This window comes from Sesamum indicum, linkage group LG13 (assembly GCF_026168435.1).
Source record: "Sesamum indicum cultivar Baizhima isolate 11 linkage group LG13, ASM2616843v1, whole genome shotgun sequence".
Taxonomy (NCBI): Eukaryota; Viridiplantae; Streptophyta; class Magnoliopsida; order Lamiales; family Pedaliaceae; genus Sesamum; species Sesamum indicum.
Genome location: NC_142669.1, coordinates 7,961,078 through 7,987,484, shown reverse-complemented (window position 1 = coordinate 7,987,484; position 26,407 = coordinate 7,961,078). Strand labels below are relative to the sequence as shown.

At 36.2% G+C, this 26,407-nt stretch overlaps 2 protein-coding genes across 28 annotated transcripts; both read right to left on the bottom strand.

Moving 5' to 3' along the window:
• Window positions 1-941: 941 nt before the first annotated feature.
• LOC105176545 (uncharacterized) lies at window positions 942-8,507 on the bottom strand. 6 transcript variants are annotated; one of them, XM_011099381.3, is made up of 4 exons: window positions 8,233-8,507; window positions 6,584-7,006; window positions 4,714-5,851; window positions 942-4,308 (listed from the first exon to the last, which is right to left on the bottom strand). In XM_011099381.3, exons 2-4 carry the CDS (start codon window positions 6,766-6,768, stop codon window positions 1,249-1,251), a joined length of 4,383 nt encoding a protein of 1,460 aa, XP_011097683.1. In that variant the 5' UTR covers window positions 6,769-7,006; window positions 8,233-8,507; the 3' UTR covers window positions 942-1,248. The 6 variants fall into 6 exon arrangements, with proteins under 6 accessions (XP_011097683.1, XP_011097682.1, XP_011097684.1 ...); XM_011099380.3 differs by lacking the exon at window positions 8,233-8,507 and adding an exon at window positions 7,965-8,198; XM_011099382.3 differs by lacking the exon at window positions 8,233-8,507 and adding an exon at window positions 7,975-8,198.
• Window positions 8,508-12,838: 4,331 nt separating this feature from the next.
• On the bottom strand, window positions 12,839-18,300 carry LOC105176543 (uncharacterized protein At4g26450). 22 transcript variants are annotated; one of them, XR_016063785.1, is made up of 4 exons: window positions 17,862-18,300; window positions 14,118-17,333; window positions 13,375-13,491; window positions 12,839-13,220 (listed from the first exon to the last, which is right to left on the bottom strand). XR_016063785.1 is itself a non-coding variant. In XM_088877301.1 (3 exons), the coding sequence occupies exon 3, from the start codon at window positions 17,206-17,208 to the stop codon at window positions 15,172-15,174; it is 2,037 nt and encodes a 678-aa protein (XP_088733427.1). In that variant the 5' UTR covers window positions 17,209-17,333; window positions 17,862-17,944; window positions 18,093-18,300; the 3' UTR covers window positions 12,839-15,171. The 22 variants fall into 22 exon arrangements, 2 of the variants coding, with proteins under 2 accessions (XP_088733427.1, XP_088733428.1); XR_016063792.1 differs by having other exon boundaries at window positions 12,839-13,491; window positions 14,118-14,186; window positions 14,450-17,333; XR_016063795.1 differs by having other exon boundaries at window positions 12,839-13,491; window positions 14,118-14,186; window positions 14,487-17,333.
• Window positions 18,301-26,407: the final 8,107 nt, after the last annotated feature.

The following is a 26,407-nucleotide window of genomic DNA, read 5'->3' as shown; positions in this document are numbered from 1 at the left end:
AACATGGAGCAGTGCATGTGTTTTTTTAAGTGGAATGTTTGATGGAGAAAGAAAAAGGACAAATCATAGAAAGAAATTTTAGTTCCGAGGGGAAAGAATTAAGATAGTGGTGAACAAACGGCCATAATATATTGGTTTTGTCTTGGACGCATCTTTTCCACAACTCCTTTTGACTTCTCTCTCTCTCTCACACACACAGTCACACGCTCAGAGAGTGAGAGAGAAACGCATGAATAACATTTTGAAGCAGTCATAAAGACATAAGGTAACATGCGTAACGGCTATATATACATATTTCATGCAGAGGCTAACAGACAACTTGGTTTTCGTTTTATTGATCATTTTTGCACCAAAACCCTTCAAAAAGAATCATGGCAATTGAGAATAAAGATAGGAAAAGGGCAGATGAAAAACTGATCAAGATCAACAACAATTATCTGGAGAAAGAATATAAATCAGTGATTTTGCTTAGTTTTCATTCTCTCTCTCTCTCTATATATATATATATATATTTTCTTCACATCGGAGCTACTATCAGTCGTTAGCGGAGTTAAATCAGCACTGACATGCTAGTTCTGCACAATATTCAGTATTAGTTTTGGACTACATGTTAGGTTACATGCAATGATGGAACAAACACACACAATACACATGCAATAATGGAACAAACACATACAACACACAGTAAACGGCAATGACAACAGGTTCGTTTTGTGTACTTTCATTTTCACATGAGATTCCCATGAAACGTAATGCAGACAGAAATTTCTATGAAGATCAAGTGAATGATCTTGAGATTCCGGAATGGTTTGTACACGAGCAGCCAAAAAACCTTAACGCATGAAAATTTTGTTGCAGCTAAGGTTGATGTTTCGCCAAGCAAATGCGTAGTAAAAGAAGATATATTAAGACAAAGATTCAGTGAAAGAAGAGCAGACAACTGAGAGAGCAACAAGAAAGATAGTTTTCTCAGTAACTTATTATTCAAAGATTTCTTACACCAGCCTCCAGGAAGCTTGTCGCGTTACCTAGGAGAAGCCGCAAAACTGCTTAGACCTACACAGACTTGTAAGATATTTCTAGGGAGGGTAAGTAGCATCATTAACAAAGGAAAAACCAAATACGAAACTCATCTGCTGACATTTGCTGCTGCTTCTCCTTCATCAGACTGTATATTTTATGTCATTTGGATGGAATTCTAGCCATTGTTTAGGTAGTCAGTTTGCTAGGAACAAGTGAAGATGGTCCTCACAAGAAGCCGGGAGCAAAATACAAAGATCTTTGGTGGCCTGTGGGGGGCAAAGAAGCAGGTAAAAGATTTGGATACCGTAAATTTGAACCTTCTGGAGAACAGTTCCAATCAATCAAATTTTTGTTTGTTGCCTTCAAAGGTTGCACTTGGATATGTGTATTCTGAACCATTTGAGATCCACTATACAGAGGATAACACCGTGTCTGGTAACTATAGAAAGGATTCACATGCACGGAGTCGTTACCTGATGCCCTTGATGCTGAAATCCCAACTGTAGGTCTCCCAGCTTCAATGTTCACCTCGCCTTGTGTTGATTTCATAGTTAAAGTAACTTCATTTTCCGGTAAGTCATCAATCACGATTATTTCCTTTTGTTTACCAACAGAAGCATCTGCCGCTCTAGGTCGGGGAACCGGAGTTCTAGGTTGCTTAACTTCATATCTAATGGGAGAGTCCAGTTTCATGTGGGATCCAAGTTGTTCGGGTGGAAAATTGCACCCACCTGCATATTCATGACACTCAAACGATGAGGTGAAACTTCCACCAAAACACTTGCTCGGAAGCATGACTCTTGATGGATGTGGGCGTGATTCTGGTGCCCTAAAATTAGCAGGAATTCTGGAACCATCAGATGAACTGAAATCAAAGTGTTGCGCCGTCGTGCTGGTTTGCTTGTTGTCAAGTGTTGAAGGAGCTCGAGATAGAGAATGATTAAAGGAATGGTGCTCATTCTGAATATTGCTGCTGGAAACAACATTATCAACACATGATTGTTGACTTGGATAGCCGTTCACCATACATGATTGGGTACTCCTCATTTGAGGGGAAGGATTTTCATCATTGCTCACCACCATTAAGTTTTTCCCCATCAGTCGGAGAACAGGATTCGGGGTAGATGGACTTGGAAACTCAGAATTCCCACAAGCTGGAAACTTAACCTCAGTACCTTGAGAAACTGGCAAAGTAGTATAGCCCTTTGGTGAATCTGTTACAATCTTTTCAGGTGGATTTTGATCATTCTTGGGGAATGTTTCTGATCTCAAGTTGGATGTGTAAAATTCACCATTAGGATCAGGACCCATTTGCTTTTCTTGTGAAGGAAGTGGCGGGAGAGAAGTTATAGCCCGTCGCCTGAGAAGCTGTGATTCTTGATAGTTCAATGAACCAGTCTGTGGAACTCCCTCCTTCCTAGAACAACAGCATGGCTGGCTGTTTCCGAATCTGCGGGGACTCATTTCAGGTAATATCGAGTTGGCTCTTGACTCGTGAAGCTTCAGATTTCCATCTGCAGCAGCAGCAGCCAGCTCAAAGGGAAAGGAACTTTCAGGGACAGGATCCATCCTGTCTTCGGAGATGTCACGTTGAGACTCATGTTGTACACCATGTGACTGCACGGACAAGTTTGCCAAGGATACTGAATCAGATCTAGCAGCAATCGAGTTAGATGCAAATGATGTAGCAGAAATTGGAGAATCTGATGAATCCCGATCTACCAATTCATACTCATCTTCAGAAGAAAGTATCCTACAAGTGGTTAATGATGAATTTCCCTGAATCTCTTCCGAACCCATACGCCCAGGACTCGGCAAAAAGGAGCCTGGTGGCCCAGGTATGGATATTGGATCAACATCGATAAAGTAATTTCCTTGTCCTTTGTTAGCATTAATTTCTGCCGTCCCAAGAGTATCATTCGCAGTAATCAAATCTTTGTCAACTTTGTTGGCACAAAACATCTCTCCTTCGCCACCCAACCCCAAGTCAGCTGGAGAATGTCCATAAGGCTTTATATAATGCCCCGAAATCAATTCAACATCAGAAGGACCAGTAATCGCAGGGTATTCAGAATCAAAAGATTCACCTAAGGCTATAAAAGTTTCTCCATCACATACTTTAGAAGTTGGCTCACAGACAAATTCATCCTGAATTTCAACATCCTTTACAACATCCAGACCATTGGATGCACCAGCAGGAACATTGCCACCAGCAGAAGAATCAATATTCGTCTCAACTCCATGAGTATCGGATTGTGGTGGTGAATCTGAGCTCTTGGGAGTGGTTTCTCCCGCCTTACCAGTGTTTACAAGTTCCCCTCTTTTTTTTCGAATTTTCAAAATCCTAGTCAATGACTTACCAGAAGCCTTTCCCATTTGGACAGCATTTTTGTCCAGTATTTCTGCTGGGTTGTATTGCATACAAACAGCAGATCGAGACACTACTGCCTCTTCATCTGATCCTGACTCGTAATGCAGCCTACGCTTCTTGAAGTTCAGATTCTTTCTCCCTAAATTCTTCTTTGATTCTGAAATAGATGCATGCCTGACAGACAACAGATTCTTCCTCGAGGATGATAACTTCTTACCTCTAGATGATATGATATCATCCAAGGATGTCTCCTTCGGAGCACCAAATTCTTTGCCTTCTGATGAAAATGTGTGGTGCTGGGACATTCTTGAGCTGATGAAAGAACTATTAGTGTTCATGGTTGGACTCACACTCCTCATTTTCTTGAAACTCCGAGAAGATGCATGACTTTCCATACCATTTGGAGGATCTGTACGGCTCTTATGAATTGAGGGCTCATCTTTTTTCAACTGCTTCATGTTGCATTCAGAGAGCATCAAATGATTTTTCATACCATGACAGTTTCGAAACTCCAACAAGGAAAACCTCGCTCTCTTTCTTAAAAGCTGTTCCTCATATGCATCATGAGAATTGAAAGATGAGTTCTCCTTTCTTTTTCGGCTTTCAGTTAAGAAAAGTGGATTACCATCAGATAAATTCGGGAAACTTAAGTCACTTGTTCTCTTACTGAACTTAACACCTGGAGATGGCAGGTTACTATTTTTCACTCTCAAGTTCCTTATAATTTTGTCCAAATGCCGGCTTCCAGTATCTAGATTGACATTCTTCTTCAGACCAGTTCTCTTGGAGCTTACCCACTGTTTGATCATTCCAAAATCATCAGATCTCATCTGATCACAGGCTTCCATAGGCTGTCTCAGATCTTCTTTCTCGTCATCTTCATGGGGAAACTTCTTTTCATGACCATTGTTATCCTGTGAACAAGACTGGGTCAAATTTTCACCAATTGACCTGAGAAGCATTTTAGGCATTTGATATGGAAAAGCCATTTTATACATTTCATGAAAAATGCTAAGGGTGAAACTTCTCAAATTTGTAAATCAATAAATACGAGCGTCAACAGAATATCATAAATAAAAACTGTCTAACTCCCTTATTAGTTTAAATGTAAAAGAAAAGAGAGAACTAATAGGATGCCATTATCCAATGCGAGCATCTTCACCTATTTTTATCAAAATCTTGCTCCACTAAAGGTGGCTTTCTAAAAATATTAGACAAGCATGTATAAAGTTGCATAACTCTCTCAAAATAATGTTTCTATGGATCTACTGGAAACTAAGATGACAAACAGGCAAATCCAATGTATTGACCTGACATACCTTAGGACAATGATGGGTCCTGGAAGAACAACTTCCTTGGTCATAAGGAGGGCATTCAAGAAGCTTATGCCTCTGGACAAGATACTTTTTCTTCTTACTTGAAAGAATTTTGCTTCCTTCATCTCTTTTGACAAGTTTCGTAAGCTCACAATCATCTTTAGCACTTGAGTTTGTTTGCAGATCACTGAACTTTGATAAGATACGAAGCTTTGTGCCACTGGAATCGAAGTACACAGCACCTTCGTTGCAGTTGTCCTCATGACCATTGACAGAAGAATAGGTGATAGTTTTCTCTTCAGTGCACTCTTCCAAATCCTGCGCTGCAAAACCCATGTTCAAAGCCCAGTTTGTTCCATTTCTTCTATCAAGATCCTCCAATGTACAATGCAGGGCTGTTGCATAGACATCCACCATTAGTCTTGTTTTCCTAGGCTTTATTCTATGCTTAATCACTTTTGAATTGGCCGCCCATTTGACAGTTGATTCCCCAGAAAGACATTGATCAATATGAGCATTCAAAGTAGTGTTAGAAGAAGATGAAAATGTCTTGCACACCGGGCACACTTTTGAAGCCATTGTTTCTGACACCACAGAAGCGTTTGCAGAAGACTCTTCAGTCAACTTTGGTTCAGCAATGTTGCTCAACTTCACAATCACTCTGCACTTCTTGACCGGCTTCTGACTATAGTTTTCAACCTTATTGGACACTGCAACAGCGAATTCAGGCCCTCCCGCTGAGGATACTGGCAAATTTTCAGCTTCTGGTTCCAAGTAAGGGCTTTTGATCACGGGCACTGAAATTATGTCCGGACAAGACTGAATTGTCGTGGTTGACGGATATTCTTTATCTTCTTCAGATCCACTTGATTTGATGTTCTCAATATCCAAAGCTAGCTTTTTCCCAACATTGTTAGACGGAACAGACAAAGGATGATAGCTAAACCCAGAAAGCTTCACATCAGAATTGGTTATATTTTCAGCAGCACATTTCACATTCAATCGGTTTCTCACGGAATCAAGCGTCTGAAAAGGTGGCAACACATCCTTCACGCCATTCTTTAGACAAAGTTGCAAATTTTTTGGAGAAAATGGCCAATGAGTCTTGATATCTTTGCCCCGTGTGTTAAAAACATAATCTCTGCAGCAACAGTGCTTTGTGTATTAAAATCAAACACGTACCAAATTCAATAAACAACAGTGTGATTTCCATTTCAAGAGAAGACAACTTCGTCATGCCAAAACTATTAGACTTCCATAACGTGCCTCAACAACAAAACCAGCGAAAAAGGGTCAACAACTCTTGGCCAGAGGATTTAGTGACAAATTCACAACTCTATCAAGAAGATAAACGAACACAAAATAATGTACATGAAGGTTGGAGTTCAGAAGAATTGGTCTTGAAACTTGGGGAAGAACTCAAACTGGTTTTCTTATCCTATCAACATAGGTGCATAAAATGACCAAAAGAAATCAATACCCACAAAAATGTGGTCAAAATTGAATATCTAATTGTGATCAGCAAAGCAACTGGAGCAACAGACTTATTAACACAGAGAAGACCATCTAAGCCAATACCTGCTAATAAAGAAGATCAACAAGCCAAGATTAGCAAAAATTTCAAGAAATCAAATTAAAAGAAAATGAAGGAGTATTTCTGAAGCTGGGAAACCCTTGGCTGGATGAATCATCATAACCAGAGGCATGTTACTTGGATCTAACCAGCCAAGAGAATCCCCAAGAAATAACATGGTGAGAAGACTGTGTGTGCTGTGTGTGTGTGTGTGTGTGTGTGTGAGAGAGAGAGAGAGAGCCATGACATAATAATGAAAAGGGAAACTTGCAAAGAATTAAGAGAGTAGAAAGTTGTTACCTTATGGAGAACTTGGGAAGTGGGTTGTTGTCATCAAGGCCTGACTTGAACAGATCTACCTCAAGCTGGTGCTGATTATTATCAGAACCCTTTTCATCACCACTAACATTACTGCCGCTACTTTTCAGTTGTGTTGTTTCAGAGGGACATGGGGGATCTGGTGGAGGATTTTCAGTGGTTAACATCTGCTGATAGCCTTTTCTTCCTTCTTGTGCTGTCTAACCAACAGTCACAAGAACTTATATTATCTCCTCCAAAACAAGACTTTATCTTACTATACTTAGCCTTCAGCATAACAGTAGCCTAAGGGCCTCCTTCTCAACAAAGGTCCCCAAACCCCACCACCACTCAAACTCTTACGCTCAAAATCAAACAACCCCACCTAAAGATTGCAACTTTTCTTCATCCATCCATTAATCAGCCCTGCGAGAAAATATAGAAGAATATATTAACATAAGACCAAGAAGTTTGAAGGACAAAAACAGACCCACAAATACTTGGGACAGCAACAGTAGATTCTAGACGCCTCTACAATGTTCTTTTATAAGCCCGGAAGGAGTGAATTTGAAGCATGTCTGTATATTGGATCATCACCAAGCTCTCTAAAGAGCTTGACTGAACAAAGAGAGAACCAATTTTTGCAGAGAAAAGAAGGGATAAGCCATGATCAAACCCTCATTAAGTGTTATTTTATGTGGGCAAACCAAGACAAAGTACATAAATTTGCTGAAGCTTTTCAAGATGGGAAACAACTAAGCACTTACGCACTTTCAAAAACTAAATCCAAGAAAGCAAAATCAAGTTGGAATCATGACGAGAGGCGATAGATTAGAAAGATTCCCCGATTATGGACCAAGAAAATATAACTTATTTTGCGTGGATACGGCATAAACTGAACTCAAAATCAAAGTCATGGGCTAACATTTTTCTACGGTAAAAGAAAGATTGAGAAGAATGGAAGAAAACCCAGACCCCAAAATCAAATATTTGGTCAGTCTGAAGTGAACAGTAAGAATTCAGAACCCCAACCACCAGCATAAACACACAGACCAGATTTCTTTGGGTTTGAATTAAAGAGAAGACTTCAGCGGAAGACTCCAAGAATCACAAGATCATAAAATCATGAAAACGCTGAGCAGAGCGCATCAAGAAAAAGAAAAATTAAACCAGTACTACAAATCCTCAAGCAAGAAATTAACACCAAGAAGCAACCCAGAAAATCTTGAACCGACTTAAGTTGAAAAGCAATGAGACCAGAAACCAAGAAAGAGAAATCAAAGGGCATCCCCAAGAAAGACTGATTCTTGAAGAGAGAAAGAACCCTCCAAGATCAAAAAGAAAATCCACAAGAAATCTCTCTATAATATATCAATCTACAGACCTGCTGCTACCTTTGAGTTCCTTTCACTGGGGACTAAATGGGAGTGAAAAATGAGGTCATCGGATGCACAATAGAGGGCTAACAGCGATAATAGTAATAATATTAGTAGTAGTAGTAGTCGTAGTAGATATAGATAGATTAGATAGAAACACGCTGAATGAGAGCGAAAAGAAGAGAGAGAAAGACGTATTATACGGAGTTGTATGTATACAATGTATATATGGTTGTTATAATGCAGTAAGAAGAGAAAACAGCAGCACCCACTCACACAATATCAAAAGGGAGCATCAGGTTCTTCTCTCCACCAAAAAGCAGCTTTGTACCATTAATCACCCCACGATTCATCACCCCTCTCTGTGAATATGCGTGAGAGAGAAAAACAAAAAGCAAACAAAGAAATATTCAAGAATTCTTTTTTTATGATATATATATCAGAGACTTAAAGAAAGAACAAAAAATCAAGAGAGAGAGATATGAGAAAGATGAGAGAGAAAGAGGCAGTGGTTCTTCTCTCTACAAAGCTGTCCTATCCTATACCTACCCTACTGCCCGGGTTTTTCCTCCCATTTGCTCAAATTGATTAATCACCCTTTTTACTGCATTCTTTATTGCTGATATTTTTTATTTTCTTTTCCAGCCATGGTGATGTATGGTGTACCTCTTTTGCAACTTGTCGGTTTTGGCCTCGTCCTTTTCGCGAAATTATCTCAGACTCAGACTGTACCTCTCTCTCTCTCTCTCTCAAAACTACACGACAACCAAGAATCCTTTTTGTGTGTGAAAATAGTGTTTTTTAATGATCTCTGCTCTTGTTATCTTAAGTTTAACTCCTTTTACTTCTCAACCCACCATTTTTACTGCACTCTTTATTTATTACTGTGATTGTTTGTCAATTTATTCTAATTTCATCAGCGACAAAAATTGCGCAGAAATGAGTTTGATTGATACCAAGTATATGATTCCAAGGTGAGATGAAAATATAATGATTATTATTAATATAACGTATAAAAATATCAAATAAAAAAAATATAATATAATAATTATGAGTGGTCTGGTAGATTTTTTTTTTTCTTTTGAGTAGTGAAATGTGTTTGAAATAAATCTTTAAACGAGAAAAATATTTTTACAACCAAACACCACCTTAACTTGATCGATTGAAACGAAATGGAATACATCTCAAAAAATCATACTATCGGTCCCATGCGTTAGACTCATTTTTAATTTACTTTTATTTATTACAATTTTATCACATTACAATTTACGAGTTTGAAAAATTTTTCAACTTTTCGAGTTTTATATTAATTTTTTTAGAGGAAGTTTTATATCAATTTAACTGCATAATATATACTGTATTTTTATTTATAATATATTTTAAAACGTAAAAAATTATTTATTTATATAAATACAAGGACAGTGTATTACAACAACTAGTTATATATATATATATATATACATAAAATGATTTTTATATTTCTTGCATGAACTATGTAGTGGTGAATTTGTTTGGGAATAATGAGGAAATTTAGGAGGAGTGAGGTAAGTAGTTAATTAAAAATAATATAAACATAGTCATAAAAAGCTGGTAAGGACGTGTTTGGAAGCACGCAAAATCGTTAAGTTTAGGAGAAAGGAACAAGTTGGAGGAATTAATTATTATAAGGTAATGTGAATGCAGAATCCCTAATAAATTTGGTCGAGAAATGCTCAAGTGAAACGGCACCGTTGCTGTCCTATCCACCTTCATTCCAATTAATTTAACACTTTGATTACTGTTATTTAAATTTGTCATAATCTCTCACTAATTAAGATTACTTCCATTCACTTAATTATTAAGTATTTAACTAGTTTTAGAATTCGGATAATTACACCGCTCCTCAAATTTTGTGTAATTATACATAGACACCCTGCAATTTAGAAAATTATATTTGGCATTCCTGGGGTTCGTTTCCGCCAAACATATACATTTCTTTCGTTAATCAAAATTTATCAAATTTGAGCAAGAAAATTAAATGGGATTCCATATTTACCACCGATTGTCTTATTACTAACTTATTATAGATCATAAAATTAAACGAATCAAATTTTTGCAATTTTAAAAATTATAACTAAAAATATTAATCCCTTATCCTATAAGATTAAAAATATAATTTTGGCGCCTCAGAAAAATTCAAAATCATCTCCATCACTTATTATAGATTTATGTTTGGAGGTCTCACTTGACATGTCGTGTGACCTGTCCACCTCAAAATGAAATAACATGGCATCAATGACGAGGAAGAAAAGAAAAATAAAATATAAAGAAGTCGTTTAAGTTGCAATGCGATTTATGTAAGCTTTAAATATTTTGAATTTTGTGGCTCTATATGTCACTATACTACTTTTTATCTTTTTTCTTACATAATAATTATATAGTAGGATTTGATGTGAAGTTGTGTTACAAATGTATCATATGGTCATGTCCTAGCACATGAAATTGTTGCTTGTATGGTTACATCATTCACAGTTACATATTACATTACATGTTAGGGAGCTGTCTTAACACGTCTTTTATTATAAATATTTTTTTTATAAATAATAAAATATATAAACTCGCACATCACATTAAAAATATTAAATTTAGGAAGTTAAATAAGTTAGTTATATATTATATTTTTATCTTATATATTATATTTTTTAAGTTATTTTTAACTCTATAAAAAATTAATAATATAATTTTTTATAATATTTTTTAAAAATTATCCACATACGTAGAATGTGCTACATTTACTAGTTAAAATAAACAATATGTACCGAACTACATATTGATTTTCATGTAATTAGATTTAGAATTTTAGAGTGTATTTGGATTGATGGATTCGAATTTTAGAGGAAAAAAAAATGAAATTCATGAGATACAACAAAATACAATTCTAAATAAAAGTTGAATCTTTTAAATTTAGAATTACCCGAATAAGTTAAAATACTTATTATTAAAGATTGAAACTATGAATTTTAGATTTTCAATCCAAATGCAACCTTAAATATTTTATTATCAAAATATCATATACAAATACATATTAGTTTTAATGTATAAATAACATAAATTTTATATATATTATGTATCATTAAAATGAAATATAATGTATATGTTATTTATAATAAAATATACGAGCTGAATTTCTTCGCAAATACTTCCACGATAATCTTGACAAATATTTTGGTCATTCTTGTCCAAATTATATTTTCTGTTTCTAAGGAGCGCACATTAATATATATATATATATATATTTAGTAGAAAAATAAAATGTTTTTGAAATGATATATACAGTAGAAAAATAAATGGTCATTTTAAATATATATATTTTTAAATTTTTATTACTTTCTTCTTTATTTTATTATTTTCTTGTCACACGCACTATATAAATAATACTTTTTATATTATATGTAGGAAAAAACATTGTTGACAAAATTTCTTTGATGGGTCCTACCCTGATCCATGGGTATGGACCAACCCTATGAATGTTTATGTGCCACGTGTCAGCATCCCCACCTTGGGATGAGAAAAGTGGCCGTAGCCAAGTTCAATCTACGAGGTAAGGTTCGAGGTGTGGGACCCCTGGTAGTGGTAGGTACACATGTTCTTGGGCTTTGAGGAGGGAAGCCCATACATTCACTGAGAAGCCCAACAACGAATTGGGGCAAGCACATAAATTAGAATTAATTACATTTAGACCTCTCCAATCTCCCTCTGAAAATTATTGTTTACACTTGATTCCTTTCTGTTAGAGTTTGAATGAAAAATATTAAAATTAACAATAAATTATATAAAATTTTTAAATTTTACCCTTTTATTTAAATTCCAATGTAATAATTTTGTACTTATAAGGAAAAAAGATATAATGATGTTAACCTTACTATATATATGTATATATATTATATTTATTTCTTTACAATTAAAAAAAATAATACATGAGAATATTTAATAAGGGACAATTTGAAATTTTATGTAGCTTTTTCTGCTAATATCAGTATTTTCCATCCAAACCCTAACAGAAGGAGGTCAGGTGTAAATGAAGAACTGTTGGAGGAGGTGTAACTGTAATTTTAAATTTTTTTTTTTGAAAAAAGATGTAATTTCATAAATTTAGGGTAATCTAAGTATAATTAACTCTAAAAATTATTAAAAAGAAAAAACACGTGTTAGCTACAACAAAAAATTTTCACTGAAAATAAGCCGATAGAGATAAGTTTATATGTTTTGAACTAAGAGAGTGTTTGGTTGAATTTATGGTTTTATTTTATAATCGGACAAGATGTTTGAGAGCTTGTAAAAGGATGCAAACATTTGATAATTTTTTTTAGAAAAAAGAGCTTATAACTTCTTTATTTATAAAATCTTAATAAAGTAATTATAAATTTATCATTACCTACATCCGATAAATTCTGCGGTTTTATTCTATCCATACATTCAGTAAACTAATTTTTATGATAAGATCTATAACATCTTGTATATTTTAAAAACATCTCATAAGATGTACGAACGTCTTCAAATTATTTTCAATAAAAACTAATAAATATTTAAGTTAAAATAGTGCAAACGCTGCTTAATTGGTTTAACACGGAAACATAGGGAGGGAGTGATGGTTGAAATAGTTAGAACGTACGTACGTGCAAGTATGAGGATGTCGTTATCAATTTTGGTGGTGAGGGTGAGGGTGAGGGTGAGGCTTGCTAGCTAGATAGAGTAGTGAAACATGAGCTGTCTGGGTGGACACTTGACAAAGACATTTAACCGCGCTCACTATTTTCTTAGAACAAATTCCACAAGCTACAAATTCTTTGATTTTCAATGACACCCCCAACCCCAAATTATGCATACAAACTTACAATTAGAATTAGAATGTAAATTTTTTCTTTTTTCTTTTTGATTTAATTACACTTAGATCTCTTTTAAAAATATAAAAGACACCTACAACAGTTGAAGTCATATGTAACGTTGAGTAAAACTTCACATTCTAAAATAAGCTGATGCTGCTAGGAGCTTTATAATTAAGAGATCTTGCATGCGTCACATCTATATTAATATTTACCTTTGAGATCTCGATGCAGCGTTCGATATATTTCTGTCGTCGTTGTGGGCATGAATGTAGGAATCAAATGGCCCACCACTCCCAAGCTGAAGCCATGACCAGTTAGAGCATGGGTGCATTTTTCAAACTCGTGGAGGAGTATGTTGCCTGAATCATCTTGGAAATACAGCTTGATTGATGCCCCATCCTATGCAATTTGGACAGAGTAAAATCAATCAAAATCCGTATTCTTTCCACTTGGTACACAGATGAGTTGTATAATTAGGTGTGAATGAGTCTGGTGGTGGGCCTGTGTTTTTCATCCCAACAAGGTATCAAATCAAAATCCCCAAGGAACTAACTTTCTTTCATGATGAGTTGAATTGAATCTCTATCTTGTCTGCTGGCAAGAATTATTTGTCCGCATAATCTTGTCCATTACCTCCTTTTCCCTTTATTCTCTTTCCAGAATGCAATTGCTGCACCAACACATCAAGTGCCAAATAAAGGGCAGCTCATCATGTAAAAGCCACAATTAGCAATATAGGCAAAACCAAGTTAAAACATTCAGCTGTAATCACTGCTAAAATAAGAGGTTTCTTCTGTTTCTTGAAACTCTCCAGTGCTAAGCAACGCTAGTATGGAAACAAGATGAGAAATGCTCTTGAAAGTGGGAAAATAAGAGCAACTTTGGTTTATAAGAGAGAGAAATTCGAATTTGAAAAGAACGCAGAGGAGGGGTGGTGATATTTATCTCAACCTTATTGCAAGCAAGATTATCGAGGCAGGAATCAACTCCAACAGGGAGCTAAATTGCAGACAAAACAGTATGTAATCTTCAGTTTGTGATTGGGGTGAGTGCATCACAGTTCTACATATTCAATGAAATTACGCACTGAAACCTCTATAGTAGGGTAAAGGTCTGAGGTTTCAAGCCTTGGCTCTTTATTTCTAAGATTTCTGTACATGCATCTGCTACAGATTTTGTAAGAATCTATTCTTTCATTTCTGTCTCGGATCACTTAATTTTGACAACTTTTCAACTGATATCATGTGAGATAAGCCATCATTCAACATCAATTATCCCACATGGAAGGCTACTCACATTCCGTACAAATAATATCAACACTCCAGGTAAGATCTGTAGTTGCCCGAATGTGGGAAGTCACAGACGCTGCCAAAACGTCACACAGCAATGACATCAGAAATGAATATACACTACTTGGATGCATAATTGCTCAAAATGGTTTCCCACAGTCCTGTGTTGGCTGCTCCCAGGTCCTCAAAAAGCCTAAAACAAATTAATCAGAGACAGGGGGGGGGGGGGGTTGATATAATTTTATGAAAATATTTCTTAAGTAACCTTTGCAAAAATCCTACACCACATTCAAATATCCAGCATCAAAAGAAATTGTACATTAATAAGAGAAAACCTACTCCATTCATCATTAAAAGAACTGCAATGAAGACAGACCTCCATGAAATTACAACCAATTTGAATTAAAGTTGAAGCATACTTGGGGGGACATATAAATTGAGTCATCGTCATCAAGAAGCCCCTGCAAGAAATATAAAAACAATCAATAAAAAGTAATGTTCGTTAATCAGCTCTAGTAATGTGGACGAACAAACAGATTCACTAATTATAGGTATACGAAACAGGCATTTGTCATAATAAAAACTTTGATCATTGAAAGAGATACGAGAAAGAGTCATCAGCAGTTGAGTGTTCGATGAAGATCACAAAGAGATAGTGGAAAGAGTCATCAGCAGTTGAGTACATTACCTCTCCATTAGGAAGGTTAATACCGTTTTGCAAAGAATTTAAGTCGGTGGGTACAAAAGAACAATTTGGGCTGCAGTTACTTAGCAATTCGGACATCATGAGTCCATAACCATCCTGAACATCGGGAATCTCATTAGCATTATACATATTATTAGGAAAGCCATCCAGATAACTAAATATAATATATCCCCTGTATAGTCGAGATATACTAGAATCAGAAGAGAAGTTTTGCAAGAGACAAGCATATAAAATATCATTCAGATATATTATAAAATTTAAGCAGGAAAAGAGAAAAGGAAAGCTGTCAAATACACGGGCATGGAAGTTAAATTAACAAAACAATATCTAGAAGTGGAGGTTTCATTCATTGCAACTATATCTCTGTGTATGAATATGCACGTTTAACATAAACTAACCTTGTCTCTGGATTACTGGAGGTCTGGTCTTCTTGGGCAGAATCATTTTCTAAATCATTAACTTTAATGTCAGTATCATTAGTCTCATGGTTACCATTTCTCTTAGGCAGATTGCAATTATTACTCATACACAAATCAACGTTGATATGTGTCGCTTCTTTTTGAGTTTCAGAAACAGATGGAAAAATATGAACAGAATCAGCATCATGATTCTGATTGACATCACAATTTCCAACAAGATTCAGGTCAAAAGTCTTAAATGAACCCGGAAACAGCTGCTTCTCTTGCATGGACTCACGCGATTCAGCATATTCTTCAGGAAGTAGTGAAATATACAAACTTTTCTGTTTAGGAGATAGAGTCACATGAGAACTCTGTGAAGTTCTTTGCTCATGCAAAGTTGGTTGATCTCCCATTGAACTAGAAAGAGGCAGGAGGCAGCCATTAGACAGAGCATCCATTGAAGGGACCCATTCTCTAAGTTTTTTAGAACGCTCCCTACAGTCAATGTGATCATCCAGTATTCGTTTCTCAACTCTCTTTTTAATCATGGAATTGGAACTTCCAAATCCAGGCAGCCCAACATTAGGCTCTCGTTCTTTTTCAACAGTGATATCAGGAGAAATTCCAGACCTCGAGCACTGTCCTGGCTTGGTGGTGTACATAACATCCAGTTCTTTCTCCATGGCCTGAGCATGAAAAACATCAGACTCGCAACTTTTTGACTCATTTTTTTTATTAAATGAAGCATTACCAGCCGAAATGCTATTACCAACATCTACTATACAAATTCCAGCACCTTCAGAAAGTTCTCTCTCAGTATTAGTCTCATCTTCCTTCACGGGATCCTGTTCACCCTCTGTATCCTTGATTGCCAAAGAACTGCCTTCAGTGGAAACAATCTGAAATTTGCTATGCTTCAATAAGTTGGCATTATCCACACTGACCACACTATCCCCCTCCACTGAAGCTGTGACCTCCATATTTTCATCCACCTTTCGTTCCAAGTCATTGTCATTTCTTCCTTCTTTAACCATCTCTACATCAAACTTATTAGCATCATCAGACCCTTTAATCGTTTCTCTATCAGCATCTGATTTTAGACCATTCTCATTACTAGAACTTTCTTTTGCGTCACCGTCCTCCAGTGAGTTGCATTTTTCCATTCCATATTCACCTCCAGTGGCATCTGAGTTTATAAGTTTCTCATTACCAGAACTTGCTTTTGCACCACCATCCTCAACTGAGTTGCATTTATCCAATCCCCACTCTAGCTTAATTGCACCTATACCTTCATGAGTTATTCCACCAGGAGCTGAAGCCTGTGTCCCAACATTGTCATATTTACCTACAAGCTGCTCATTGTGAAGAGAGAGTGAAGCTTCCCTGTCAGCCTCCGTTCCTGGAGAAGCCATACTCCTTTCAGCCCATGACCCACTTCTAGCCGAGTCTATGTCCACCTCCCTTTCATAATTATTCGAAGATCCAGTCTTCCCTCTCACGGAATTCCTCAACGCCACGGAATTATATTCATCAGAATACCTTCGCCCACCTGACCCTGCATCAGGAGCAGAATTCCTCAAACAGGAATTAGCTGATTCACGGCCATCCAGAGAAACCTGCACAGTCTCATGTGCCCTAAATCCCTGAAAGTTGCCCACCTTATTCTTCAACCCATCATTGTGCCACTTTACTGAGAGTGCATTTTGTGGCAGCTTAACTTGAGAGACCAAATACTCAGCTGCTAGCCTGCCAGCTTCCACGAATATGTCAGTCCTCCTTGGAGGATATGGTAGTGCCTGAAACTGCCTCGACTGACCACCACCACGTACATAGCCATCACAGTTGTAGTTTCCCGATTCAGAATTAAACACCTGATGACCTCTTATTGAACCCTCAGGTGGAATCCGGGAAGCAGCTGCCACACCACCTCTAATCCCCATAGCATTTGACCTGTATCCATTCTCAGGTCCAATCCTATGCCTTGCTTGCATTTTTCCAGACAAATGTTTGGTAATTAGATCAGCAACTATGAGACCTCCAACGAGATTCCCGTTTCTCACCAGATCCTCATCGTTATGTAGTCACTGGACTTCCAAAAATTTGTCCACAGCCAAGGCTACATTCAAATCTTTTATCAACAATTATATATTACCAGCTGAAACATCATTCTATGCATTTTCCATCTCTTAGCAAATTCACAAAGTAAGCTGTATTCCATTTATTCCCTATTATGTACCAGCAAAAAGGATACAAAACTTAAAACAACTAATACTGGGACTGATAATAATAGTAATGACGATAATGACAACAGTAATAATGTACTATTATGTTGATAAAAATGGCACACTGAAGAACAGCGTTACTGACAACATAGGTAAAACTTCTTTCGCTCATATCATCAACACAAATACTTCTAGGCCGTATCTCAAATTGTTTAAAAGATTTATAGCAAAACCCTAAATTAAACAATCTTTTTCTCCCTTTTCTCTTTTATAATTAATAATCCTGCTCTCTTTATTGCCTGATTAGTATAACTACATTGTTTTAATACTGTTCCTGCTCAATAGATCAGTGAGAACAGATCACTTTGCAGATACAACGATATCTGAACCAAAAATTTCAAATTCAGCGCAGCAGTGGGTACCTTATGAAATAGAGGTGGAAGTCCAAATTTCATCTTTTAGATCCAATTCTCTCTGTCATCATCAAAGGACCCCCAAAACAATTCTTCACCTCAGTCACCACAAACAAACTCATTATACAGGATCGCGTCTGTCTGTGTGTATTTGTATTTTAAAACAATTTTTTCCAAATCCCTTCAAAGCACAGGAATCAATTACAGTCTGACGAGAGATTATAGATATAGATATCTTACGGTGCAGTTGTTCGAGAATAATCCATTTCTATGTTTTCTACTTTGCATTTTCTCTTTCCGAGAGAGAGAGAGAGAGAGATTGCGGCAGACAAGCGGGGAATGAAGGCAGGCGTCGGCCTCGGAAATCCATTTCCCTAACCCGCTCCATTGCAATCGGACCATCCAACAGTTAATCGGGTTGGTTCGTGTCCGAGGTATTCACACGTCAAAAGTCTCAAAACTGTACACACATCTGTTGACTAGTTAATTGCAAATGATTTTTTAATTTGTGTTTTTGTTTAAAATTATTTTGTACTAGTTAAAAATTAAGAATAATTACGTCTACACTTCCTAACTTATAATTATTTATATAAATCACTCTTATCTTTTGAATAAATATATATATACACATAAAAAACGTTGATATCATTTATACAAATTATCTTATTTTATGAAAAATTGTACATTCATTCCCAAACCGTCAATATCGTAAACTATTTCGGTTGCATTTGAATTGAAGTATTAAAAAAGGCATTTATGAGATTTTATCAATCCTCCACTCATTTTCTCTCACTATATGCCCTCTAGTAAAGTAAATCAATTCAACACCACTCTTGTTAACGAGATATATTGAAAGGACAAAAGAAGAGGGACAATGCACTCTCTCTTGTTCTGTTATTGCTCTTCATTTCAATAAATACTCTTTCATATCAGGTAAACAGAAATAAGAATACACATCTATGCAAGCACACAAAAATATTGCAAATGACATAAACAGATCACAAAGACAAACAATACCCGTAATGAGTATAAAATATTGCGAAACTATGGTGATCCTGTATGAGAAAAAGGGTTGTGAATATAGAAATTAAGATTTAGAACTTGAAGGAGAATGGCAAATGTAACAAGACGCAAATGGCATTCGTTGGCGCAAAAGATAAAAGCAACATCTCATTTTTTCTATGTTCAAAATGGAAGAAAAACATTTTTACCATCACACACACACACACACACACCAAACACACACACACACATATACATACACATACACACATACACCCCACACACACACACACCCCCCCGTAAATAAGCATAAAATGTGGCAAAACTAAGGTGACATCCTGCACGAGAAAAAGAATTGTGTAGATAGAAATGAAAACTTTGAAATTAAAGTACAACGACAAATGTAACAAGACGCAAATGACATTCGTTAGCGCAAAAGATATAAGCAATACCTCACTTCTTCTATGTTCAAAATGAAAATAAAACATGTTCTACCGTGACGCACCCTCCCCCCACACCACACACACACACACACACCAACATAAAAAAAAATGCACAGACAAGGGAAATAAAAAAGCCGGAAAAAGGAAGGGGCATCATTCAACAAAACTAATCAAGTTTGTAGTCAATAAAATTAAAAAAGAAATGCAGTAGTTGATTAGAACATATAAAAATATATTCCTTGACATCATGATCTCAACAGAAACCTACTACACCAGATCATGATTTTTAGAGAGGTTGATCCAGAAACTAGATAATATTAATCATAAAATCATTGCCCTAATACAATTATATATATAAAGCACAATGGGAAATGCTGCAACATTCTTTGCTCCAATAATAACACTAGGTTCAAAAGAGCAACAATAGTTAAGCTCTTTTTGATGCCCATAGACAGGTTTCCCCCAAAGTATCGAATAGCAACCAACAAGTAAAAACAACTTTAAACTTAATAAAATTCCAAAGCATTACTGCAATATTTAAATTAACAGGACCGATCACATGTCAGAATCACACATAGCATACTCAGTAAATATCAGAATTCTTACAACCAGAAGAACAAAGCAATTAAAATGATACATTACATCAACCAGAAAAATAGCAAATCCACCAAACTAATGCTTTGTCCACTAAGTTAAACTGGTTTTCATCAAGAAGCTTATCAACCACCTGATTAAAGATTGAATAGGGTATACTTAGCAGCAGTTTAGTGGAACCTTAAAACACAAGATATATCACCTACTGTAGAAGCTAGTCCTCTTCGTGGCGATGTTTCCTTCTTTTCTTCTCAGACCGCTTCTTGCCCCCACCCACTCACGAATCATCTGAAGCACTGACGTCGGAATCAGAGTCTGAATATGCCCTCCTGCTTCTCCTTTTATGCCGCAGATCAACAGAATCATCAAAAGAATCATCATCTGAATGATGATGACTCCTCCTCCTCTTCTCCTTCCTACTCTTTTTCTTTCCTCGCCTGCGCTTCAATTCCTGCAATTTATACCTGCAATTAACCTAATTCAGAAAAGTGCCTTCAATTCCTTAAAAAGAAAAACAAAAAAGAAATAAAAAAGTACCTTCAAGATAATCCAACTATCCATACTGCTCAAAAGGAACATGAGATCAGAAAGTAAACCATATATGTATGAAACTGCCCATAAGTACCTGAAGGCAGAAAAATTACAGAAACTTGGGCAGGTGAATGATTAGCTTTTTACCTGACAAACAGTAAGCCACATGTAAGCACAAGCATGAGTCAAGCATCAGCTAAAGCATATATAACTGATTAATTGTTCTTGAGCAAAATGACCATTTTCCCTCTTCCATGCGAGTACCCAAAAATCAAGGTTATGCTACAGAAACTACCATGTGATTCAAGGGTGAAAATTATACAGACCGCTATTAGCAGGAAGGAAATCAAAATGGCTAAACATACCAAAGTTAGGGTTCAAAACTACAACATTTTGTAGTGGTTGCTGGCAACCAATTCAAGAATTGGTTAGCAGATCACAACCACCCAAGGCATTTATGAGATTTTATCAATCCTCCACTCATTTTCTCTCACTATATGCCCTCTAGTAAAGTGAATCAATCTAAGAGCACTCTTGCTAACGAGATATATTGAAAGGACAAAAGAAGAGGGACAATGCACTCTCTCTTGTCCTATTATTGCTCTTCATTTCAATAAATACTCTTTCATATCAGGTAAACAAAAATAAGAATACACATCTATGCAAGCACACAAAAATATTGCAAATGTCATAAACAGATCACAAAGACAAACAATACCCGCAATGAGCATAAAATATTGCGAAACTATGGTGACATCCTGCAAGAGGAAAAGGGTTGTGAAGATAGAAATTAAGATTTAGAAATTGAAGGAGAATGACAAATGTAACAAAACGCAAATGGTATTCGTTGGCGCAGAAGATAAAAGCAACACCTCACTTTTTCTATGTTCAAAAAGGAAGAAAAATATGTTCTACCGTGACACACACCCACACACACCCACACGCACACACACATACACCTTCACACACCACACACACACACACACGCACACACACACACACACCCGTAAATAAGCATAAAATGTGGCAAAACTAAGGTGACATCCTACACGAGAAAAAGAATTGTGTATATAGAAATGAAGACTTTGAAATTGAAGTACAATGGCAAATGTAACAAGACGCAAATGACATTCGTTGGCGCAGAAGATATAAACAACACCTCACTTCTTCTATGTTCAAAATGGAAGTAAAACATGTTCTATCATGACGCACCCCCCCACACACCCCACACACACACACACCAACATAAAAAAAAGACGCACAAACAAGGGAAATGGAAAAACCGGAAATAGGAGGGGGCATCATTCAACAAAACTAATCAAGTTTGTGGTCGATAAAATTGAAAAAGAAATGCAGTAGCTGATTAGGACATATAAAAATATATTCCTTGACATCATGATCTCAACAGAAACCTACTACACCAGATCATGATTTTCAGAGAGGCTGATCCGAAAACTAGATAATATTAATCACAAAATCATTGCCCTAATATAATTACATATATAAAACACAATGGGAAATGCTGCAACCTTCTTTGCTCCAATAATAGCACTAGGTTCAAAAGAGTAGCAATAGTTAAGCTCTTTTTGATGCCCAAAGACAGGTTTCCCCTAAAGCATCGAAAAACAACCAACAAGCAAAACAACTTTAAACTTAATAAAATTCCAAGGCATTACTGCAATATTTCAATTAACAGGACCGATCACATGTCGGAATCACACATAGCATACTCAGTAAATATCAGAATTCTTACAACCAGAAGAACAAAGCAATTAAAATGATACATTACATCAAACAAAAAAATAGCAAATCCACCAAACTAATGCATTGTCTACTAAGCTAAAGTGATTTTTCATCAAGAAGCTCATCAACCATCTGATTAAAGATTGAATAGGGCACACTTAGCAGCAGTTTAGTGAAACCTTAAAAGCACAAGATATATCACCCACTATAGAGGCTAGTCCTCTTCATGGCGATGTTTCCTTCTCTTCTTCTCAGACCGCTTCTTGCCCCTACCCACTCGCGAATCATCTGAAGCACTAACGTCGGAATCAAAGTCTGAATATGCCCTCCTGCTGCTCTTTTTATGCCGTAGATCAGCAGAATCATCAAAAGAATCATCAGCTGAATGATGGTGACTCCTCCTCCTCCTCTTCTGCTTCCCTACTCTTCTTCTTTCCTCGCCTGCGCTTCAATTCCTGCAATTTATACATGCAATTTACCTAATTCAGAAAAGTGCCTTCAATTCCTTAAAAAGAAAAAATAAAAGAAATGGAAAAGTACCTTCAAGGTAATCCAACTATCCATACTGCTCAAAAGGAACATGAGATTAGAAAGTAAACCAAATATGTATGAAACTGCCCATAAGTACCTGAAGGTAGAAAAATTACAGAAACTTGGGCAGGTGAATGATTAGCTCTTTACCTGAGAAACAGTAAGCCACATGTAAGCACAACATGAGTCAAGCATCAGCTAAAGCATATATAACTGATTAATTGTTCCTGAGCAAAAGGACCATTCTCCCTCTTCCATGCGAATACCCAAAAATCAAGGTTATGCTACAGAAACTACCATGTGATTTAAGGGTGAAAATTATACAGACCGCTATTAGCAGGAAAGAAATCAAAATGGCTAAACATACCAAAGTTAGGGTTCAAAACTACAACATTTTGTAGTGATCGCTGACAACCAATTCAAGAATTGGTTAACAGATCATAACCACCCAAGGCATTTATGAGATTTTATCAATCCTCCACTCATTTTCTCTCACTATATGCCATCTAGTAAAGTAAATCAATCCAAGAGCACTCTTGCTAACGAGATATATTGAAATGACAAAAGAAGAGGGACAATGCACTCTCTCTTGTCCTGTTATTGCTCTTTATTTCAATAAATACTCTTTCATATCAGGTAAACAAAAATAAGAATACACATCTATGCAAGCACACAAAAATATTGCAAATGACATAAACAGATCACAAAGACAAACAATACCCGTAATGAGCATAAAATATTTCGAAACTATGGTGACATCCTGCATGAGAAAAAGGGTTGTGAAGATAGAAATTAAGATTTAAAAATTGAAGGAGAATGACAAATATAACAAGACGCAAATGGCATTCGTTGGCGCAAAAGATAAAAGCAACACCTCACTTTTTTTATGTTCAAAATGGAAGAAAAATATGTTCTACCGTGACACACACACACGCCCACCCACACTCCACACGCTCGCACACACACACCCACACGCACACACACACACACACACCCCCCACACACACCACACAACACATGCACTCACACACACACACACCCACCCGTAAATAAGCAAAAAATGTGGCAAAATTAAGGTGACATCCTGCACGAGAAAAAGAATTGTGTAGATAGAAATGAAGAGCCTGTTTGGTTGTGTTTTCAATGAGATTTTTTCCACTTTTTACTATTTGGGTAATTGGAATTTTGTTTGGTCAGACCATTTTTATTGAGAATGCATTCCTATTTTAATTCTCAAATTTTTGAAATTATAGGTCACATGGGTTTGTCATACTTGTCTTATCTTGTCATCATGTCTTTTCTTGTTTCAAATTAATTAAAATTATTTCAAATGGCAAGACTCACTCTGATTATTTTATAATTTCACCTATTTAATCAATTTGGTCATCTGTCACATAAAACATACATATACCTATATTCAACATTTTCACACCTATATACCTACATTTGGAAATAACTAATCCAGACATATTCTCAGTTTTCGCACAAAAACCAATAAAGCATTTCTACGCAATTTCAAATGTTGGAAACTGAAAATGAAAATGAAAACAGAACCAAACGGGCCCGAAGATTTTTAAATTGAAGTACAACGGCAAATGTAACAAGATGCAAATGGCATTCGTTGGCGCAGAATATATAAGCAACACCTCACTTCTTCTATGTTCAAAATGGAAGTAAAACATGTTCTACCGTGACGCATCCCCCCCCCAACACACACCAACATAAAAAAAAGACGCACAAACAAGGGAAATGGAAAAGCCGGAAAAAGGAGGGGGCATCATTCAACAAAACTAATCAAGTTTGTGGTCGATAAAATTGAAAAAGAAATACAGTAGCTGATTAGAACATATAAAAATATATTCCTTGACATCATGATCTCAACAGAAACCTACTACACCAGATCATGATTTTCAGATAGGTTGATCCGAAAACTAGATAATATTAATCACAAAATCATTGCTCTAATACAATTACATATATAAAACACACTGGGAAATGTTGCAATCTTCTTTGCTCCAATAATAGCACTAGGTTCAAAAGAGTAGCAATAGTTAAGCTCTTTTTGATACCCACAGACAGGTTTCCCCCAAAGTATCGAATAGCAACCAACAAGTAAAACAACTTTAAACTTAATAAAATTCCAAAGCATTACTGCAATATTTCAATTAACAGGACCGATCACATGTCGGAATCACACATAGCATACTTAGTAAATATCAGAATTCTTACAACCAAAAGAATAAAACAATTAAAATGATACGTTACATCAAACAGAAAAATAGCAAATCCACCAAACTAATGCATTGTCTACTAAGCTAAAGTGGTTTTCATCAAGAAGCTCATCAACCACTAGATTAAAGATTAAATAGGACACACTTAGCAGCAGTTTAGTGGAACCTTTAAAGCACAAGATGTATCACCACTGTAGAAGCTTGTCCTCTTCATGGCGATGTTTCCTTCTCTTCTTCTCAGACCGCTTCTTGCCCTTACCCACTCGCAAATCATCTGAAGCACTAACGTCGGAATCAAAGTCTGAATATGCCCTCCTGCTGCTCTTTTTATGTCGTAGATCAGCAGAATCATCATCTAAATGATGATGACTCCTCCTCCTCCTCTTCTCCTTCCTACTCTTCTTCTTTCCTCACCTGCGCTTTAATTCCTGCAATTTATACCTGCAATTTACCTAATTTAGAAAAGTGCCTTCAATTCCTTAAAAAGAAAAAAATAAAAGAAATAGAAAAATACCTTCAAGATAATCCAACTATCCATACTGCTCAAAAGGAACATGAGATCAGAAAGTAAACCAAATATGTATGAAACTGCCCATAAGTACCTGAAGGCAGAAAAATTACAGAAACTTGGGCAGGTGAATGATTATCTCTTTACCTGATAAACAGTAAGCCACATATAAGCACAAGCATGAGTCAAGTATCAGCTAAAGCATATATAACTGATTAATTGTTCCTGAGCAAAAGGACCATTCTCCCTCTTCCATGCGAGTACCCGAAAATCAAGGTTATGCTACAGAAATTACCATGTGATTCAAGAGTGTAAATTATAGAGATCGCTATTAACAGAAAGGAAATCAAAATGGCTAAACATACCAAAGTCAGAGTTCAAAACTACAACATTTGTAGTGGTCGCTCGTAACCAATTCAAAAATTGGTTAGCAGATCATAACCACCCAAGGCATTTATGCGATTTTATCAATCCTCTACTCATTTTCTCTCACTATATACCATCTAGTAAAGTAAATCAATACAAGAGCACTCTTGCTAACCAGATATATTGAAAGGACAAAAGAAGAGGGACAATGCACTCTCTCTTGTCCTGTTATTGCTCTTTATTTCAATAAATACTCTTTCATATCAGGTTAACAAAAATAAGAATACACATCTATGCAAGCAAACAAAAATATTGCAAATGACATAAACAGATCACAAAGACAAACAATACCCGTAATGAGCATAAAATCTTGTGAAACTATGGTGACATCCTGCATGAGAAAAAGGGTTGTGAAGATAGAAATTAAGATTTAGAAATTGAAGGAGAATGACAAATGTAACAAGACGCAAATGACATTCGTTGACGCAGAAGATAAAAGCAACACCTCACTTTTTCTATGTTCAAAATGGAAGAAAAACATGTTTTACTGTGACACACACACATACACACACCCACACGCACACACACACACACACACACCCGTAA

Bases quoted from the DNA above. Each gene is read 5' to 3' on its own strand.
- LOC105176543 (XM_088877301.1), bottom strand. From the start codon at position 17,208: ATGCAAGCAAGGCATAGGATTGGACCTGAGAATGGATACAGGTCAAAT.
- LOC105176545 (XM_011099381.3), bottom strand. From the start codon at position 6,768: ATGTTAACCACTGAAAATCCTCCACCAGATCCCCCATGTCCCTCTGAA. The intron at 5,852-6,583 runs GTAACAACTTTC...CTGTTGCTGCAG, and splicing joins CTTCCCAAGTTCTCCATAAG to AGATTATGTTTTTAACACAC. The intron at 4,309-4,713 runs GTATGTCAGGTC...TCTTGTTCACAG, and splicing joins GGACCCATCATTGTCCTAAG to GATAACAATGGTCATGAAAA.